General features: G+C 45.4%; 1 protein-coding gene across 1 annotated transcript in view; it reads left to right on the top strand.

The window, feature by feature from the left end:
* The first annotated feature begins 257 nt into the window (after nt 1-257).
* The window catches only part of LOC130375315 (phosphatase and actin regulator 4A-like), a 31,763-nt gene continuing 13,621 nt past the window's right edge, over nt 258-18,399 (top strand). The window contains 6 exon segments of the mRNA XM_056582141.1: nt 258-554; nt 3,694-3,811; nt 6,040-6,082; nt 14,770-14,940; nt 15,226-15,306; nt 15,597-16,778. Coding sequence (XP_056438116.1) covers nt 6,070-6,082; nt 14,770-14,940; nt 15,226-15,306; nt 15,597-16,778 — 1,447 coding nt within the window. The 5' untranslated portion in view covers nt 258-554; nt 3,694-3,811; nt 6,040-6,069.

The raw sequence follows: 18,399 nt of genomic DNA, 5'->3' as shown, positions 1-18,399 counted from the left end.
ATCACTTGTTTTGTGGTTTCTGAAAAATAAAATTTAAAATTAACGCAGATATTTATGTAGGTAATAAAAATGACGTATCAATCCTATTTGATGTGTCATATGCTTTGCGCCTACCCTAACTAAATATAAATTAAAAGGGAAGGACGAGGTTGATAGGCTGGTAGTTTAACGCCTCGCACTTTAGGAAGGAGCCAGGTAAACGTGTTGTACACAACGGCGCATGCGCAGTTATAATCTGCCTAATGCGGAATTAGCCGTTACACCTTTCATAACAAATACTGATTTTTCAAAAACTTTCCCTCGGTTCGTATATTGTAGGACGGGATTCAAATGATCGAACTTCATAACTTTTAAGTTTTCAAAAGTTGAGCGGCTGAATTGAGGGCTAAAGGTGGTTAGCGGGGCTAGTTCCGCCTTCTAGGCCAGTGTTGGGTCGTGTGATTGGAGATCAGCGACTCGTCAAGTGTCACGTTAGGATCCACGTTAAGAGTTACAGACTAACCTTTGCTCCGTGTGTCCATGGGCTGGAGAGAACGTCATTTTCTTATTAAAGGGTGAGTACTGCCTATCCGAGTTGCTTATTTGTGTTATAAATATATATATATATACACACACACAACCACCACTGTTTAGAAGTAGCCAAATAGGCTAACATAAGCTAACGATACAATTTACTGGAATATCCACCTGTTGCTGGCGACTACATCAGGATTAACGCTATGCTCGAACGAATTCGACTATTTACGTTATCACAATTATGAAAGAAAAAGGTTTATCATGTAGCAGCCATCATCGTGGATGTTAGATACCCTGTCTTGTTGAAATTGGCAAGCTAACGCCAAACAAGTGATCTTGGACTATCTAAGTTTATGATTTAAATCCTACTAGTTAAGCGTAAATGCACTTAGTCTCGACGTCGATGTTTATTGATAGGCGATATTCCCCGCATGTCGTTTGGACGACAGGCAGATATGTTACGCCTTTTTATTGCTTTTTTGTGGTTTTAATGAGCATTCTGTTGAATCAGTGGGCTCGTCTATTCATTGTGGGCCTGGTGAAAGACCTTCCAAACACTGTACCAGCAACTGTCATCCTATACTGCTATCCTACACTGCATCCTATCACTCCATACAATCCTGTTTTAAGTACACGATACATCCCACACGTTCTTTAGTCAACTGATTTCAACCGCACCAGCCTCTCCACACATTCCTGTACAGTCAGAGCAAGCCCTTCTACTTGTTTCAACAGGTACCTGTGTTTCTTCAGTACCTCATTATCCTAAGGTATTCTCATACGCCCCTGTACTGTCTCAGTAGGGTGTTTTGCTTTACTCCTGGACAACATGGAAAGGGAAAAGCCATAAAGACATTTGAAATTGTTTTTAAATTTTATGGAGTAATCGGCTCATGACCTTGTACGTCAGCGCACTATTACAACTTGCTATAACATTGAAACTTGCCATAACATTTCCACAACAAATAAACAGGCGTATTTTTTGTTTAAATTATAAAATATGTACATATCCATTTGTAAAATCGCGGCAACCCCTGCGGATGAACTTTAGCCTTTATACTATAGCATCCATCTGAATAGATTATCAAGTAGGCTACTCTTCACTTTGTGTTGTACAAATCAGCCTGGTAGGGGAAATGGCATACATAATTAACAACAAAGTAGGCCAGCGCCTGGGCAATACATGTCTCCTTTTTACCCCGGAAGCAACCAATTAAATCGGATGATAACAGCAGTGTTTACATTCCATAACTTAGTACCAAACTGAGCACAGAGTACAGAATTGTCTGCCTCTCTTGGGTTCACTTTCTTTTCGTTATCAGGGTTTACGGTAATATTAAATGTTCATTCCTGAACAAGTTTGGTTCTCTGTTTCGGGAATGCTATGCCTGCAGACTGAAACTTCACACAATGGCTGTTTGTGCCGTGCACATCGGAAGGTCTTAATGAGTGGGTTTGAATGCTGAACACAGCGGGATTAGCAGTAGTGCTTATTTCAAAACGGTGTGCTATGCTGTACAATGCTACAGCATGGTGGGAGTTGTCCGTATGTGTGTGGGGTCGTCTTGTCCATTAGGTCCATCCATCGATCGCTCAAGATTGAACAGCACAAGATCCAACAGCACTTGTGTATAATGGAGTCAATCGTTTATCTTATCCCTTCGATGTTGCAACTGTCGTAATGAAAGTGGAGATTCCTCTTCTCGCTGTTCTCTGATGCTTGTCAGCTCCCTTGGCTCTACCTTTGTCAACAAACTATTTATTTAGTTGCGTTCCGTTCCTCCCGTAGAGCTTTCAAGGAGGTAGTTTGACACATTGTGGTCATTGTCAGTACACCTAACATGTGCTGGTGTTTGATCTGTCAAAATGGTCAATCTTAATTTTTCTAGTGTATACTACACAGCACACATGACATTAGAAACTCATTGCACTTGGGTAATGTACCATCATTCCACCGTTGGACATTCTAATTTCTCACCAAACCAGAAAGTCTGCCTGCTGTCTGCCTCCGTTTTATTTCTTTTTGCTTTGTCTTCTTTCTGCTTACATGAAAGGGACCACGTGAGGTTGCAACACAAAGAAAAACACTAAAGCTGTGATGTGTAATCCGGACATGCTCTGAACTAGCTAGAGAGGCAGCCTTTCTCTCTCTGTGTGTGTGTGTGTGTGTGTGTGTGTGTGTGTGTGTGTGTGTGTGTGTGTGTGTGTGTGTGTGTGTGTGTGTGTGTGTGTGTGTGTGTGTGTGTGTGTGTGTGTGTGTGTGTGTGTGTGTGTGTGTGTGTGTTGTTTATGTAGTCTCTCCTAGCCCTAAGAACTGTGCTGTGACTTGCATCGTCTCATGTTCTTTGAAGCTTTCGTCTGCTCACTTGCAGACACGCACACACAGTGTTGGACTGTACCTCCGTGCTCTGTTTGCTTTTTCCTGTCTGCTCAGAGTAGCGACTAACGAGTCCCTGTTTTTGCAGTGGAAGTGACCGCACACCCTGAAATCAGAGAAGAGAATAGAGTTGCGGTGGTGCTGATTACTACCTAATAAATAATTTGAGGGTTGAAAAGGGAACTGGGCATAAACTTTGCGTCCCATCTACTGTATAATACACCGGCTTGAATTTCAAATTCAGTAGTTGATTTTTGATCTGATTCATGAATCGCTGATTGCTACATGTGTATTGAATTTTCCTCCCTTTTTACTTCCAGTAGCTACTGTTTTATAAGCCTGGCCTCTGATGCTTGCTTGCATATGTGCTGCTGCTGCGCATATGCTGCCTGTACATCACAGCCGTACACTTGCTAAACCAGTTGGACCATTGTAATGTGGGCATGCCTTTTTCCTGTGAAAGTCAACCTTGGACCTAGTGCCATTTTATTTCTTAGGCGTTTGTTGTGGGCTGTGCAAATTAAGTTGACTCTATTTTGGGCTAACCCTTGTCTTGTTACTTTTGATTTAACAGCCTTTCATTGCTTATTGTCTCTTTCATCCGCGTCATCAAATATTTATAATCCAACGCACAGGACCGCCTGGTTGCTATGAATTCATCCAAGGGGTATTGACAAGACCTGCCTAGTACTTCCTATGGAAAAAAAAAATTGTTGGCGTTGGCCAATATTTAGCGTGGGCTTTGAGCATGTGTTTGACATGGTTTGATCGTGATCCACATATGTTTGTCCATGTTACAGGATTACTGTCAACACTCAGCAACGGAGGATTCCATCTGGAGCCAGCGATAACCCCAGCAGCCCAGCGTCCGGGCACTGTTGCAGGGAATCGTCAGGACCCCAATGATTGTCAGCAGATGTAAGTGGATGCAACATTTATTGAGAATTGTCCCAACGTCAGAGCCTAGATAACCAGACTCAAAAGTCTTCGGCGCTGTATCTTGTGCCGATGACTGGTGCAGGACACTATGCTAAGCAGGAATATTTAGCATTTAGGCAAATGGTTTCAACAAATTTTCTCCAATGTAATCTTCCATTGTTATCCTGTAGTGAACATGGAGACATATCTAGTATTTATACTGCTTGTAGTTGCTTTTGAAATACTTTTTTTATAGCAATGTTGCAAATTGAAATGGTTCCAACAAGGGTGTGAAACGAATGCGCAGAAAGAGATAATTTAGCTATTACTTATTTTCATCTCTCGCCCTAGTAGTTGGGCTCTTACACGTACAGTGTGAGCAAAATATGCAGTTTTCTGTTTTGTAACATCACAATTCACTGCAGATATTGGAATACAATTAAAAACACGCATACTCGCACCAGTTAAGAGTACACTTTTCTAAGAATGGTTAAAGCTCTATTATTAAAGATTTCATATCTGGAATTATTTTTGGAGAGTTGACAGCACATTATGGAGAAAGCTGATTGTCCAAATTCAGATCTGTGATGTGTTTACAAATACAGTTGCCATTCACCTTGCTCCTGCACGTCTTCTGCATGATTCTACATTCCAAAGGGAAATTTAAAACGTTTTGCGGTGCGCTCCTCCTTGCACATGCACAACACAACTCCACACAACCAATGGCAAGCCTGCCTTATCGTTTGAATTTCAACAAGCTTTTCGCCGTGTTGACATTAATCGCATGGGAACGGCTTGGCAGTGTTGCTCACAGGCGGCACTCTCTATAACCTCACCGTGCATAGCATAGCATGCTCAGTGATACTCAGCCCTGGTGGCTCCGTGCGTGCCGGAGACCAGAGACACCAGTGTTGTAAGGGAGTAGGAATGTTCTTTGCACACTCTTAAGCTCTGCAGAATGTCTAAATGAATTGAATGCACTTCCTTTGCCTCTCCTTTCTTTGTCTGGGACTGTATGTAAATTGTTATTCTCATCCGACGCAATCGGATTTATGAAATTGAACTAGAAATGGACCCAACTGCATTTTACGTGCCCAAAGGTATTCGGCTTTCTCTGATTGGATGCTCCTTCTTGTAATGAGGCCTTCTTTGCCAAAGGAATGCAAGTAAACAGCATTGAGGGGATGTGAATCTACCTCCAAGTGCTCGTTTTCAAACATTAACTGCCGACCTAGTTTTACCCAGGCCAACAAACATCCTCAACATGAATGGTGGGGTGAAAACATCCTAGTAGAATGACTGCTACTAAAGTACCGCATTATGCATACAAACGTGGACGCATAATTAAATCTCAAGTGGCATTGCATCAAAATTAAAAAATCAGACTTGTAACAAACAGACTTGATTGTGTGAGTAATGCTAGGGCTTTTTGAAAATAAATTCCTTGCTTGATCGGATGGCTCTATTGTTACTCCCCATCTATTTAACACCACAAAAAGCCATTGACTTTATCCAATAGACTTTGGCCCTTTCATTTGTTTTAATATGATATGTGTCCTTTTTTAATGGTCTTTCGTGATTTGGATTCTACGAAATAAGGTTTTTATTATTGGGTTTAAAGGCTGTGGTTGAGGAACTTGCCTGTGCGTCTCCAGTCTGCCAAAGCACAACAACATTGCCTTTTACGTTTCAACACGTCTCTGTAAATGATCTTAATCGAGATGTTGTGTGAACTTTAGACTGTCTGTGGCGTTGGGCGCGGTATTGGATGTTATTTTCTTGTATGTGTATACCTGGTTGAAAGGTCTATCATAGTTTTATTTATATGCTTAACCAATGTAAAATCGTACTTTCTAATCGCGTTTCATTTTTAATATCACACTTTTAATAATTAAGCCATACTCCTAGAGTAACTCATGCACTGTAGTGTAAGACCTTGCCATCAATGTAATACGTCTGCCTTCAATATGTAAAATCATCAGAGCAGCCATGCATTTTTTTAAACGGATCATGAGCTAGCACGGACTGGTTGGACTGCATCGGGAACACAAGCCCGTCCTCCTGGCCCAGCAACGGAGCATTAAACACCATGTTGGATCTAGGACTGTTGGCCTGATGCATAGTTCAGTGGAACTACGTTCGGTCTGTCTGGAAAGAATGTAATTATACGGCCACTTCTGAGGAACTTTAATCAGTATTTCATTAACAATTTTTCCTTTCTCATTCAGGAGCTGTGGACTACTGTGTTTGGGACACTAATGGAAAATCAAGGTAGGAATCCTTCATGTTTTATTATTACACTGCCATAATTTGGCAGAGCCAAATTTTGTTGGCACTGCCAAATTATGGCTTTTTGGGATTTGCTTGTTCATATCAATGAACAAGCAAATCCATACTCTCTAACAGTGTATATTTACATGCTCAAAGAGCTGATATGGGAATCGGGGCATTTTTTTTGGGCCTATTTCTTACTTTATGAAATGGGCCTCACTTCCCGATCCCTGTATGCACATCCGGAGACATGTACTTCATTGCAATAGTAAACACTGAAAAAACTGTTGCCATTCCTCTGAAGGGTGTTTTAATGCAGCAAGTTAAGGTTTAATACATCTAGCCTCACACTTGGAAAATAAGCTTGCCATTGACATCCCTAATATAATGACTCTAAACAACGCCACCTGCTAAGCGTTGTCTTGCCTCATGAACAGCAGATGGACACACCTTGGCGTCACTGCCGTGATGGTTACACACTTCCTTATGGGACTCTTAATCCAGTAGGGACATACAACTAAAAATAACTCAAGTCTATTATTGCAGAGGTTTCTCTAGGTGTGTTGCATGTCCGTATCCGTTGCCCTATATCGTGTGAACGGCTAGCGGGGAGGCGACGGGACTGTGGGAGCCGGGCTAGGGTTGGCCTTGCGGTGACGCATTGTGCTGTTGACACTGGGGCTATCTGATAGCCCCTCTCCTTCTCCGAGGACACACCTGTAGGTCACGCGGTGCTGCATTCCCACCGCCCGCCTCTCACATTTCACTACAAACCTTCACACGCTCACACGGGCCCTGGTTGGGTTCTATGATTCCCTTCCCGCTGTGGTGGTTTCAGTCGACGCTAGCTCTTTCTTTGCTTTGATCCACGGCGAGGGACTTCTGGAATGGCAGTACAAGCTGAAAACATGCGTGAGTAAGCCCTCCCTCTCAGTATCTGGATGTTTGTGTTGAGCCTTTTGGTGGTTTGAACTGTTTGTGTAAAATGCTAGCTTGAGCTTGACTTGGTGTTTTCAGACCTTTTTAAGAAGAGGGAATTTGACTCTTTGAGGCTTCAGCAGTTTGGTCTTTTGAGGATGCGGTAGAGGGACTATGTTTTATGAACGATTTTAGCTTGATAAATACAAATGTACAATGCCTGATCTCTGTCAGGGAGATGTGGCAGGCCTAGTTTGTAGTTCTGAGTTATAAACCAGAGTTTCACTCATGATATGGAGCATTTCTTTGACACTTGGGTTTCACAACACGATGACTGCCATACTGGTGGCCTGTTGCTATTTTCGGCTTCTTGATTCTTGTTCTTGCACGTCGGCGGACCGTGATTTGAGGAAAAGGCAGGGTTCTGTTTTTTCAGTGAGTCATGAAGCGGTGGCGCTCAACACAGTTTGGCTGTCATGCTGGTCTCTGTGAAACTGACACAATCAGGGAAAGACCCCTGCATTGATTGTTGTGTTAATGTTGCCCATTTAGTGTTGGAAAAGAGAATTTAATTACACGGTTAACTCAATAAGGACAAAGGGAAGTACATTTAATTAATTATAATTCCCATTTCTGTTTGAGTTTTTTTAATTTGTTTATCTTTGTTGTGATTGGTTGACTCTTTCTACTTTGGTGGTCTCAGAGGTGCTTTTTTTTCTTTGCTCTTAATTTCTATAAATGATCGCTTTTCATTTTTCCCTTCAGCCTTTTCTTAGTCTTAGCCCTGATTGTGCTCTAGAGGGTGCAATGGAGCTGAAGTGCCTAGTTCTACCTGAGTTAATGACACTGCTTCTCATATATTCACTACATCACTGTCCACGTCATCTTTGAGGGCTATTGTGCTGTCATTCAGTCAGTCCATCGTAGTTGGACTGACTGACACACAGGCACACAGGCACTCCTCCTGGGAGTGCCTGTGTGTTAAATGTTTTACACTCTTAACTACTAATAGTTAGGCTCCACATCTTTTGTCCAATATCGATATTCCTAAATTACTATAGACGTTATGATGTAATTGACGTCCCCCTCATCCATCTGCAGTCATCAAAAGTATTTTGTGTGTGTGTATTTTACAACTCCCCATGGGGAATGTGTCTGAGCCTGAGTTGTACATAAGCATATTGTACCAAGAGATTTACCTACACTAATTTAAATTGTGTGTCCGTAACGTATTATATTTGCCCAAATATAAATGCGTTGCTTTAAAGATCCAATGCAAACATTTTCGAAAAACAGACATTCACAATGTATGACACAATGTTCCTGACATTTTAGTAGACTTAACACCAGGCTGCTACCCAAGCAAACCAAAAGGAAAGGCCCTTAAATCGATATGTGCCATGTAGAATCTGTTTTCTGCCCTTGAAGGTAGATCGCTAGAACATGTTCATTATGGTTTTGTATGCGATTTCTCTTTGCCTTAGGGCTAGACAGATCCACCTGCCAACTGAATTCAATAGTATTGCCTAAACCTTTTGTGTGTTTTCATCCGATTTAGCAACACATCATAGGCATCTAAATTACATTATAAATAAAGCTGTTTATAATTCAGTACCTGTGCTGACCACATTCATGACCGTACTATCAGTGGCAATCTTACTCCTTTTTTTTTTGTGTGTGTGTGTAGTCTACAAATCCATATGCTTGTCCCTTTTTTAAAACACAACACAACATAAATAATGTTATGATACTGTAGTGTGTGTGCGCTCAACTGAACGGTTCAAGCAGGCCTCCTATTTGAATCAGCAAGCCAGTCTGCTAGCAAATCCTCACGGCAATCCTTCCCCCTACTACCACACTATCTCCCTTTGCGAAAGAGGCTTGACTCCCACTCACTTTCACCCCCAGTTTAAGCAGCAGAACAGAGATGGAAATGTGCGGATGCCTGGCTGACCTGTCTCTGTGATAAATAGAGCTTCAGGTCTGGCAAATCATTCAGCAACATGTTATTTAACTACTTGATTGAAGATCGATTTTAAGGAAGCACGTTTTGCTTTTTGGGAAAGCATTTACTTTTTACTAGGATTGGCAACCTCAATGGCTTGAGTGATAGTGTGGTTCTACTGAAATAATAGGTTTTTCTTTACAGAAGAGGCATGTTTGAACATCCGTCGGATAAACTGCTATATATCTGTGGATCTTAACAAATTATCTTATTATTTATTTTTTTATCCGTTTGGCGATCAACAATCAACTGCTGAGTTTTAGTATGTTCTAACGTTTTCAAAACCGGTCTGAAGCAACAGTTTATTGCCAAACAGCGGGATCACATGCTACTGTCACTTGTTGACTCATCAAGTGCTGTGCTCACGGAGCTTCTCCCAGGAGTGTCACTCGACACCACGCCGATGTCACTTCCTGCTCTTTGGCACCAGGCTCCACCTTCTATCGCTGGCTCACCTTCCCCTCCTCAAATTACCTCACCCGTTTAAAGGCCGTCCCACCTTCTCGCTGAAGCCTGCGCAACAGCTTTGGGGAATAGTGCATTGCGAGCGGGTGTGTGTGTGTGTGTGGGGGTGGGGGCAGGCGCAGTGGTAAGGGTTTGCCTTACCCATCCGCTGGCTGTTGACTGGACCAGCCAACCCTCAGAGCCTCCCTGTGGTGAACTTTGCCCTTGATGAATATCTGGCGCTCTTAGGAATGACAGGCATGCGCGAGTGTCTTAACGGCGTTCCTCCTACATGAAGTCAGGCCTCCGACATGGGAGGGACCAAACAACCCAGGGGCTGAGTGAACATACGTGTGTGTTCAGCGAGATAGAGAGAGAGAGAGGGAGGGAGACGGTGAACAAGAGGGGGGGGGAGAGAGAGGAAAACACAAGGGCTCAAGGGAAGGGAAGGGGCGGGCGAGACTACTGAGACGGGAGAGGGCATAAACGACGGCAGCCAGCAGGCAAGCAGCTTTGGTTACAGGAGTGCTGGGGCTGTTCACGGCTCCAGTTTTCCCCCTCTAGCGTCCCTCCTGTAGCCCTCCCGGCGGCAGGCCTCTGGAGAGCTAGAGGCAGGGGCAGGCTGGGACAGGAGTGGGAGCATGGGACAAAGTGGCAGCTCTACGACAGCAGGCCAGTCACCAGCAGCACGGTACACTAATGGTGAGTCTTGGGCTGGAGGCAGAGGACAGGTGGCTGTGTGGACCACCAGGGTTTTACCTTTGGATACATGCGGTGCTTACTACTGGAGGACTACCCCAGTGTTTCGCTTTTACGCTTTGAGTTTGGCCTGAAAGCTGGTCCACCGCAGTTTGGTAGATGTGTATGTCTAATGGCTGTGTTTTGAAATGGTTGAAAGCAGTAGGTACATTCAGGAGCAGAAGAATGTTCGTTGATGGAATGCTGTGATTGTGTAATATACTCGAGCCCCGCGTATCACTTCCTGTCTTGGCCCGGTCTAATGGATGGTTGCTGGGTGTTTTTTTTTTTTTTTTTTTTTTCACGAAGAGCCAGGGCTGGGGGTGCAAGGCACCAACTGTCAACAGGTCTCGCTGAACATGGATTTATCTTTTGGCCTCGTCCGACTCCACTTACCCCGTCGACTCGTATGGCGTCTGTCTGTAGTGCGGTGTCCTGTGGAAAACAGTACACCCATAACCCGGGCGCTGTCAGCTGCTTAACGTCTCGGGGGTCTGAGGTGTTTGCAAAGCTTCGTTGTTTGTTTAAAACATCTCGACAGATGGCCGAGGGGTGTTTATGTAGCAAACACACTCTTGTGTTCCTTTGCTTGCCCTTTTTAAACGGGATGACTCTTGGCGAGTACGACCTGTTCGAAAGTAGTGTTTAATTTGGATGCGACGTGTTGGAGCTCACGTGCAAAGGATATCCGCCCTCGGTTTGGCCTCCGTGTAATCAAATAGCGCCCCTTTTTTGTTGTTTCATCATGACGAGGGTTCATGTGGATGGTATTAGTGTACCAAACACCTAAGGGTGCTGTGTTAAGTAAATCATTAGCAGTCTTGGCTTGTTGTAAAGGCAGAGCAAGAGGAGAGCCTTTTAAAGAATCCACTCATCGGTTAATGTGCAGTCCGAGGTTTAAGTTCAAATTTGTGTTCTTGCGAAGGGTCAATGTGTCACAACAGCAGCACACTCTTTTTTGTTGTGCTGTGTGTCGGGGTCTATTGTCTGCACTGTTTAATCCTTCCCGTTCTTATCCTGCGTTTTGGTTTGCAAAGCTATTACCAGCCGTGTTTGTGCTCTGTAAGAGACACTCCGCACACCATAGTGTAACACTGTTGCAAACCAAACACAACAATGTGTGCTTCTCCCTGGGACCCACTAACCCCACTTCACACCCTTTGGGTCTCATGCTAAATGTCAGAGACGGGTGTGAGCTCTTCCCTTTTTGTGTTATCAAGCATACCATTTTCAGTGAGTCTTAGCAATGGTACGGTGCAGCAGCCTGGATGCACCGACTACGAAGCAACATCTTTTGTGTCAGGGTTGATGTTATCGCTATGTTGTTGGCTCTGAACCGGGCCTTGATGCTGGCTACGTTTAACCCTGACCTTGAGGGGAGTACTAGTCCTGGGCTGGCTTGCAGCTACACTTGTAAAGCTCTTTCCTCCTCACATGTAGGCTAATTGTAGGACATAGTAGCAGATCCTATCTGCCAGCTCCATGGGCAAGGAGGGTGTGAGGGACGGAGCGAGGCAGAGGTGGTTATTATGGACATGCATATCTGTCTAATTAACTTGCTATAATGGCTTATTTTCTGTTGATTATACCTTTTATGAGCGTGAGTTCACCTTGCATGAAAATGGCATCACCATGCCTGCTGGCTTCCATTATATCTTTAAACTGTGTGTCCGTCTGACAGAATTAGGTCCACTGCGGTAGGTCCACTGTGTGCATTGCGGTTTAATGTGCCATGTCAAAATGTACTCCTTTCATTTTTAAAGGTTGCCATGTGTAAGTTCCTTCCCAAAAGCAATAAAGGTTAGGGTTCTTAATGGCTCAGAACCATTTATAGTTAACTCATGCTGTCATGTGTTGGCTATCATTCTAGCGTGGGTGTGCATGCGCTTATGTCAAGCCCAGCAGACAGAACTATTTAACACTGCCAAAAGTGTACATTAGCTGTACCACAAGTGGGTTCCAGTAAGAAAGCTTTGTAGGGACCATCAACACTTTGGCAGGGCCAACACTGCTGTTGTTATTTTCATTGGGGAGTCTCTATTGATCACTTTATGTATGTATTTTTGGATTACGGTCCAGTTCTGTCCATACTACATGCTCGGCTTATGTTTCAGGGATCGCTCAAGACGCAACCGAACTAGCTGTACTAAAATGTGCAGATAGGCATTGACTTTCACATTATCTAAACTTAAAAAAGCTCATATCAGTCTGTGTTTGCCAGAGGTTGCCATGATGGCGTGCTTTGTTTTGAATGACATGGATCAATGGTATAGTAAAAGGCTCCTTAGAAAAGTTGCAAGATGTTCAGCTGTGCGGTTTCAAGCTGTCTTTTTCAGTGTGCAGGCCATGTGCATTATCTACCGTTATTTTACAAAATGATATAACTGCTTGTAAAATAACAGTATATAATGCCCACGGCCTCCGCACTGAAAAAGTAATGCATGTAATGCAAGGACTTAGCCTTTTTTGTTAGTGTAAGGTTGTCATTTTAATTAACGTAAAAATGTATTTTCCGCTATCTTTCGCTTTTTCAATTTTTTGTATAGAGAACCCACAGATGTATACCGGCGTGTAAATAATGCTATATCAGTTTTATACTTGTGTTTTGACATTGTACCCAAACTTGTATTGAGAGGATTTATGTTGCGTGTCATCGGTATTGGAAGAGAAAGTGAGAGATGATGGTTTGCTTGTTTTATGTGCGTAAAGATATCTATTTAAAATAGTTGACGCGTGGAATTTAGATCTGGGTTTTGAGTTTGATCTTAGGCAGTTTTCGAATTGGTAAAACAAGTGGTAATTTAAATAATTTCTATCTTCAAGTAGGCCTTGCTAAGTTTGGTTTAATTTATTTTAAAGTAGTTGATCTTTGTGATTTTTTTATTTGTGAGTGATAAGTAACTGTTGTAGAGTAGACAATAACAGCGTTTCACACCATACAATAAGCTGTTGACGCTAATGTTGACAACAACATTTCTAATTTCCGCTATCTTCAAGTGTGTCCAGTAATGCAGAATGCAGAAAAAGAATTACAGCAGTTGTATTATATTGATTTAGCTTTTTCCTGTTTGGTTCCTTGGCTTGGAACTACCCAGGCATTGTTTGTGTGGCTAGAAATTTTGCATAGTTAATCTTAATTGTTCTGCATAGCAGTGGTGGACCGGGTGGACCCTTGTATGTAATCACTCTCAGACTTGGGTCCCATTCCCTCATGTATAATTACATTGGTTTATAGCATTGCTATTAGTCATCATCATTCTAGAGCCTTTGCGTGGGTGGCTTTTGTATTCCATCATATATTCAGAATTGTGGCTCTGTAAATATAGCAAGAATTGTATTGGCTCAAGATTAATTTAAATACAATCATGCATGATGTCCTCAAGCCTGTTGAATAGAAACTCATGGCGAGTGAAACAATTGCTATTTCTGTCCTTCCTATCCAAAATAAGAACATTGAGGCAAAAAAACAGAACCCTGTCAACTATATATGCTTTCTACTAATGAACGAAACTGTGATAACCTTCTTTCTTACCGTTTGTCTCAAGTCTCTTCCTGCAGGCATTCAACTCGCAGGTTATGTAACGTGCCACTGATCCGACTTTGCACTCGGCACTTATTTACATTGTATAAACAAACAGGCTGGTTCACTGGGCCAGTTTTCTTGTCAATGGAGTTTGACATGCAAAGTTCAATGAAGCAGGGTGACGTCACTGGTGACTAGCAACTCATTGCCTTAGAATTGCAAAGCACACTCAGGTGTGGGTTTCGTCCCAAGTAGGAGCAGCGTGCTGTGAGTCACGGTTTCTGCCCGGGTAGGCGCCTTTCCTAACTGTTTTGTTTACATTGTTATGTCTACGTTACATAAGTCATCATGGATTATTGCAACTTTTTTCGTCACAGTTTGATTAAACTGGTTAACGATGTGTCAACACGCGCAGTACGAGCCAATGTTCCCTACTACAACCCTCACTCCCTTTTGTGAACGGGAGTAGCTCGCAGTAAACAAAACACACCAACCCCTTTCCATTTGCCTCTCGGTGCAGCCCTCTTCCACTGGGGCTGTTTGGTCTCCTGGGGCTTGACAGCTGAAAGAAGCGCGCCGGGTAATAAGAGTGGAATGTGGACCAGCCTTCCCCCTGGCTCGCGGGCCCTGTGCCGCGGCACGACGGGAGAAATGTAGCACCTGCGCTAGATTAAGGCCCGGGCCCGCCCCCCCCCTCATGGAGGAGGCTGTCAGCCCTTGAGATAGGCTGCATTGCTGGGCTCCTGGCCATGGAGGTGCCAAAGACAAATGGTGCACTGTTGGAAGTCTTGCAAGGGGCACTCGCATGGTGATTTCTTCCCATTACGAGCACTGCCATTTGCAATCACATTCGTCCAGGCGGCCCACTCATCAGGGCCGGTGAGGGGCTTGTATTAGAGGTTTTGATTGAAGGGAACCTTGGCTTGACTTTACTATAATCAGGAGGGCTCTGCATCGCTGGTGAAAAAGTGGTTTACATGTGCTTTATAACTTGTATTGATTTGTTAATGCTTTATTTGTATTGAACGTCTCTCTTTTGTCTGTGTTCTGCTCCTCCAGATGAGGAAGTAGACCTGCAGCGGAGCTCGACCGGGAGCGAGGGGGGCAACTCTGGAGATGGAACACCTCCATCCAAGCGCAAGGGCAAGTTCTCCAGCCTGGGCAAGATCTTCAAGCCCTGGAAGTGGAGGAAGAAGAAGCCCAGCGAAAAGTTTTCCGAGACCTCCATCGGTAGGTTCACCTCCGATCTGAGCAATTCAAATAATGTTTAGTTATGACGGTTGTCCGTTAGGGGCGTCTGGGAACCTTGTGTAGGGTGCTAACAACAGCAATACCCTTTTATTTGTAGGGCAGTGAAACCGACGCCTGCATCCAATCAATAAGAAACATTATTATGTGGTCGACAAACAGGGACTTGGACGGCAATAGGGGGACAAAACAAAACTGTCTTCAGATAGATATCGATCCAAAATAAATTTGATGTCAAATGTTGGGGGTTTTTCTCCTTCATTTCAGCTTTGGAAAGACAGATATCGGTGAGGAAATCCCGGCAGGAGCTGATTGAGAGAGGGGTGCTGAAGGAAATACCTGAGAATCGTGAGTACATCCCCCACATCGGTAGCTCTATCATCTGCATTTACCCTGGCCATGTAAACAGGTTGTTTGTAGGCACATGTCATCCATGATAAGAGGAGACAATGTTGAATACCTTTCCCAAAGCTGCGATTGTTTTTGCTTATTCGCTGTCATCGAGGTTATAACTTCAAGGTGCGCCGCCTAGTAAAAGGGAATATACGGGCCATTTTATACCCTCCTCTAAAATGTAATTGCGTCCCAGCTGCCCCACTGCGTCGCCCATGTATCACAACGACCTCCTCGCCCCACAGAGAGCAACCGGCACAAGTCTGGCCCCGTGAAGAACGGCCACCCGGCGGCCATGGACGTGGAGCGGGAGTCGGAGGCCGGCGTGCGGGTGCTCCGCGGGGAGTCTGATTCGCGCGCCACGCCCATGTGGCTGCCTCAGGGGGAGGAGCGGCGGAGCCGTGTGCCGTCGGACGCCTCGCGCGTTCACCGGGCGCCCCTGGACGTGGACTCTCTGGCCCGCCAGGCCGTGGAGGCCGACCGCCGCAGCCGCCTGCCGTCGGACCTGGACAGGCGGGGCGGCTCGTTACCCAGGGGGGCCGTCCCGGAGGAGGTCCGGCCCCGATGGGACGAGAGGAAGGACGGACGGGAGGACAAGAGGGAGCTCAGAGAGGACAAGAGAGAGCCCCGGGAAGACCGGGACAGGAATGAGGACAAGAGAGAGCCCCGGGAGGACAAGAGGGAGGAGCGGGACAGGAGGGAGGACCGGGACGAGCCGGAGCGCAGGGAACGCCGCGACGACCGGGATCGTGAGCGGGACCCCAGGGAGAGGCGTGAGCGGAGAGACGACCGGGACAGGAGGGACGAGAGGACTGACCGCGAGGAGAGGGACAAGAGGGAAGAGAGGCCGGAGCGGGAGGAGCGGGACAGGAGGGAGGAAAAGCCGGAGCGCGAGGAAAGGGAAAGGCGGGAGGAGAGGCCGGAGCGCGAGGAGAGGGACAGGAGGGAGCGTGGCGACCGGGACAGGAGGGAGCCGCGGGGGGAGAAGGACCGGCGGGACGACCGGGCGGAGCAGGAAAGGGAGCAGCGCGTTAAGGAGCGGATCGAGCGGGAGCGCCGGGAGGAGCGCGAGAGGGAAGAGCGGGAGCACGAGAGGGAGGAGCGGGAGAAGGAGGACCGAGAGAGGCGGGGCTGGAGGGGGGACCGGGGGGACGACCGCGACCGGAAGGACCCCAGGCAGGAGGAGCGACCCGACAAGAGACGAGGCGAGGAGGCCGAGCGCGAGCGCAGGGACAAACCGGAGCCCCAGCGGAACCCCGTGGACAGCCTGCGGGCGGCGGGCCGGCCCGTCTCCGAGGTGGACGTCAGGGCGGTCCTGCAGAAGGCGAACTCGGAGGAGAACCGCAGGGTGCGGCCGGCCTCGGAGGCGGACCAGAGGAGCACCCTGCCCAGATACAGCCCAGCGGAGGAGTTCAGAGGTCGCACAGGTGAGCCCGCCTTGTCTTATCCAGGGTGTCTGCGCATCCTTAAAAAGTCTTAAATTCATGTTTCTAAATGGAAGGCCTTAACAAGTCTTAAATTCGTTACAAATTCGTCATATGCTGGTCTTAAATACTGTAACTCAAGGGCTTAAATTTGTCGGGGCAGGACTATTTTTTTTTTTTTTTTTCTCGTGGGACTTTTCAGGAAGCACATGTAGAAAGGCTTCTTTCTTGCTAGCTGCATATATAAACGATTATCTGCGTGCTTGCTAGCTAGTCTGCGACAATGGGTAGGTGCAAATTCAAGGACAGTTGACTGGAAGATGTCTGTTTCCGAAGTTGGCTCATGTCTGTTGCCAACCCCCACCATTGCGTGTTTTTGGTCTTAAATTTCATTCAAGGTGGTATTAGGAGGTATTAAAAAGTCAAAAATTTGGCTTGCTGAAACCTGCAGATACCCTGTTATCGTTTAGTCACTGGTTCAGTGAAACACGACTCATACTAGGTACTTTGAAGCCACCTCTTTTACTGTTAAAAGTGAGATCCCTTTACCAATCAGACCACTTTTTGGTCATGGGTTTTGTTTACTTTTAGCACTGTTTGATGAAAGAGCAGTTCAAGAAGAAATTGTCCCAAACAATCCAATCTAAATTAAACCTGTTTTACGAGGTGATTAAGACCTACCCCTCCGCTATGTGTGAGGTGCTGAAAGCTCTGGGTTAGTTCCCTCATAGTTGCACTATTTATGCAACGCTAGGCAGCTACAGAGCAATTAATTGCTGCACTCCAGCTGTTCAAAGGCATTATGTCAGCCATAAAGATAACCTCGTTCAGAGCTGCTGCACACTGTTTGTTGAGTGCGATGCTGGTATCAGGAAGCACAATACGGGCATGGTACGGTTCAAAGTGGATAAGTACAGTTTTAGGGATAATCCTCCAATGGGGTTTGGGAGGATTTTTATATGAACCGGTTGTCGGATGTTGTTTGCAACAGGCTAGACGTCGTACTTCGCCTTCAAAATGACTAATCTATGATTCTCATGAATCATCTAATGACATAGAATTCTTGTTTTACTGTGAGCCATGGTTGAGTTTAGAAGGCGTGCAGTATAATGTGGTGTTATCCAATTAAAACCAGAAGACGTGCATGCCGATGACAGGGTGAGGTGACACGGAATCCCCTGCCGTGCACTCGTTCATAATATTGAATCTGCATATCCTATTGTGGCCTTAAAAACGTGTAACTCAAGAGTCGGGAGTTTTCAGCAATAAATGCAATACCCCAATATCCATAAAACAATGCTGTCCTGGTAATACTTAAAATGTTTTATGGAACTCTGTTGCAATCAGGCATAGCGGACTACAATGACATTGTCTATGGTGGTAAATAACAGCGTTTCATCTCTGGAGGCAGGCCCGGATACGAACCGAGGGACACAATTAGTCGGCCTAGGTGATTTTGCTTCTTCTTCCTCTACTTTAACGGTTTGGTAGTCATCCTCACCTCAGCTGTCTGTGGCCGTGCAGGTAAGACGGAGCACCTGGCACCTGGCTCTAGTCCCGTGTTAATGATTAATCGCCGCCGGGCCCTGTTTGGTCGTCCCCTCTGGGTCAGAGGTCCTTAACA

Source organism: Gadus chalcogrammus, chromosome 22 (genome assembly GCF_026213295.1).
Source record: "Gadus chalcogrammus isolate NIFS_2021 chromosome 22, NIFS_Gcha_1.0, whole genome shotgun sequence".
Taxonomy (NCBI): Eukaryota; Metazoa; Chordata; class Actinopteri; order Gadiformes; family Gadidae; genus Gadus; species Gadus chalcogrammus.
Note: the sequence above shows the minus strand (reverse complement) of the source record. Positions and strands in the feature narration are given on the sequence as shown.